Raw genomic sequence first — 2,412 nt, forward strand, 5'->3', positions numbered from 1 at the left:
CCTGTAGTCCCAGCTACTTGGGAGGCTGCAGCAAGAGAATCACTTAAGCCCAAGTGTTGGAGGTTGCTGTGAGCTGTGACACCTGGCACTTCAGCCAGGACAACATAATGAGACTCTGTCTCAAAAAAAAAGAAAAAGGATTATTGAATCCAGTGTGGCTATCTACAATGTTACATAATCAAAGGTTGAGTAAATAATTATTCAGTTTTTCCAACTTATAAGCTGTGCCCATTTCAAAAAACCAAAGTATAAATTATCCCCTGGCTTTCACTCCTTAGCGAGAGAACACATTGAAATGGGAGCAGATTTTTAAAATTATTCTTTCAAGAAAACTCTATAAAGAACATTTCATTTGAGTTTTTACAGGCCATAAGAGACTGCCCAATAGACTTAAAGACAAGTAGCCACTCATTTCAAATCTAGGAATAGATAAATTATGCATGTATTATGTAAAAAATGAGGAATATATCCAAGTAGGTTTTCACGGGAGACTGATACGCTAAGACAAGAGAAAAGTAAACAAGGATTAACTGCTAAAGAACGTTATTTTGTCCCTGGAGTAATAAGTCTTGCAAAGGTTGACATTACTCAGTAAAGTTTATTGAAAGCTTTTTCCTCTTGTTGGTCAAAATATGCTAGTTGTATGTTTGTGACCAAAAAAAAAAAAAAAAAAAAATCCCACAATGCTTTGAAAAAAAAGCTTGGCAGAACATCTACAGAATCCTCCTTAAGTGTAATGAAAGGGAGATGTCTATTAATCTCCAACACACAAAAGTCTGACACAAAAGGTCTGTGGCCTTGACCTCAAGTGACCCCAGGGCCAGTCCAGGTTCCAAAGGGATTAAGGAGAGCATCTGCTCCTCGCTGAAAGGCCTTTTCTCTCCACTCTGGTTCCTAACTTCCCATTACACGCACGCTCTCTGCGAGGCACCGCGCCAACAGAGCCGGTTCCCTCTGTCCCATCCCTGACCACAGCTGTCAGTCTGCCGCTCCCGACCATTTCAACAAAATCTAAAGCAGAATTGCAAGAGCGGGGCCTCAAACACGCAGCCAAGACTCCTCACGCGCCACCTTTCAACCTGCTGAAGGTAAGAACCACCTCACTGTTGACTAAGAGAGTTAAGGCTGCCGCAGTCTGCTCAGAACCTGGGCATTCCCACGCACGTTCGAATTAAGCAACATTCCTGGAAATCAACCCGAGAAGAAAGAGCCCACAACACCAGCCGGTGTGTAACTTCAGCAGGAACGCGGCGGGTGTTAAAGCTGCTGTCGCCTCAAAGAGCCAGGGAATAACTCGCTCCCCGGCGCCAGGGCAGCAACCCCAGAGTGCGCGGCGACTCCCAGGGGTGGAGGGTCAAGGAACCCAGCGGGACCCCGAGTTAGACCGCGCCCTCCCGCGGGGCAGGGGCGACTCGGGGAGTGTCCGCGGCTAGAGGGCAGTACCAGCCCAGCCCGGGTGGCGCGGAGGGCAGCAGCCGGCGGGAGCAGCCCGCGGGAGCGTCCGGCTCACCCTTTCACCCCTTGCCCAGAGCTGCGGAACTGCGGAGGGAGCGAGCCGGGGAGACCGGTCCCGGGGCGGAGTGCGGCCCTGGGCAGGGTCTGACCCCCAGGAGGAGACCGGCCCGGGGCCGGGGCACGCGGGGCACTCACCAGCTGCAGCGCGCAGAGGCAGATGAGCGAGCAGCGCCCGGTGCAGCAGCCCATGGTGCCGGCGGCGTCCGAGCGGCGCGGGCGGCGAGAGATCCACGTCCTCAGGCGCTGCTGCCTCCCGACTCCCGAGCAGCCCCCGCCGGGCGAGAGCCGGCCAGGCCCAGGCTCGCCAGCCCCGCCGCCGCCGCTCCGGCTCCCGGCTCCGGGCTCGCGCCCGCCTTTGTTACTTTCGCGGCGGGGCGGGCCGAGGTCAGTGCGGCGCGCACGACCCGAGCGTCTGGCGGGGGTCCCTGCCTCCCACTGTGCAGGTCTGCGGCTCGGGGAGGGGGAGCGCGGGCGGGCGGGCGGGCGGGGGACGGAAGGAGGCTACAGATGGTGAGTGGGTGAATGTCTGTTTAGGGGAGGGGAGTATGTCGGAGGTGGGCGTCTGGAAAGTGGAGTGGGCTGTCTGGGCTGGGGGTGCGTGTGTGCGTGTGTGTGTGTGAGTGTGTGGTGGGAGGGGATGAATGAAAGGGAGCGCCACGGAGGAGGATCGGCTTGTCTTGTTAGGAGTCTTTGGGGAGAGAGAAAAGAGGACTGAGAGAGAAAAGAGGACTGAGAGAAAGAGAATGCATATGAATGAGCGTGAATTACGCTGGCGGCGACAGAGACCCTCGGTGACCACCGTAACTGGGGAGACGGGGCTTGGGTTTTCTTGTCGAGGGTTGTGTTGGGGGCTGGGAGAGCGGCTAGACGAGTTTGCAAGTGAGGGAGACACAGGAT

General features: G+C 55.5%; 1 protein-coding gene across 1 annotated transcript in view; it reads right to left on the reverse strand.

Annotated features, from left to right (window-relative positions):
* NKAIN3 (sodium/potassium transporting ATPase interacting 3) overlaps positions 1-2,120 on the reverse strand; it is a 658,614-nt gene extending 656,494 nt beyond the window's left edge. The window contains exon 1 of the mRNA XM_012813285.1: positions 1,651-2,120. Coding sequence (XP_012668739.1) covers positions 1,651-1,704 — 54 coding nt within the window. The 5' untranslated portion in view covers positions 1,705-2,120. The remainder of the gene's footprint in view (positions 1-1,650) is intronic.
* Positions 2,121-2,412: the final 292 nt, after the last annotated feature.

The sequence above is a fragment of the Otolemur garnettii genome, unplaced genomic scaffold, assembly GCF_000181295.1.
Source record: "Otolemur garnettii isolate 467f Iridium unplaced genomic scaffold, OtoGar3 scaffold00255, whole genome shotgun sequence".
NCBI classification, from domain to species: domain Eukaryota; kingdom Metazoa; phylum Chordata; class Mammalia; order Primates; family Galagidae; genus Otolemur; species Otolemur garnettii.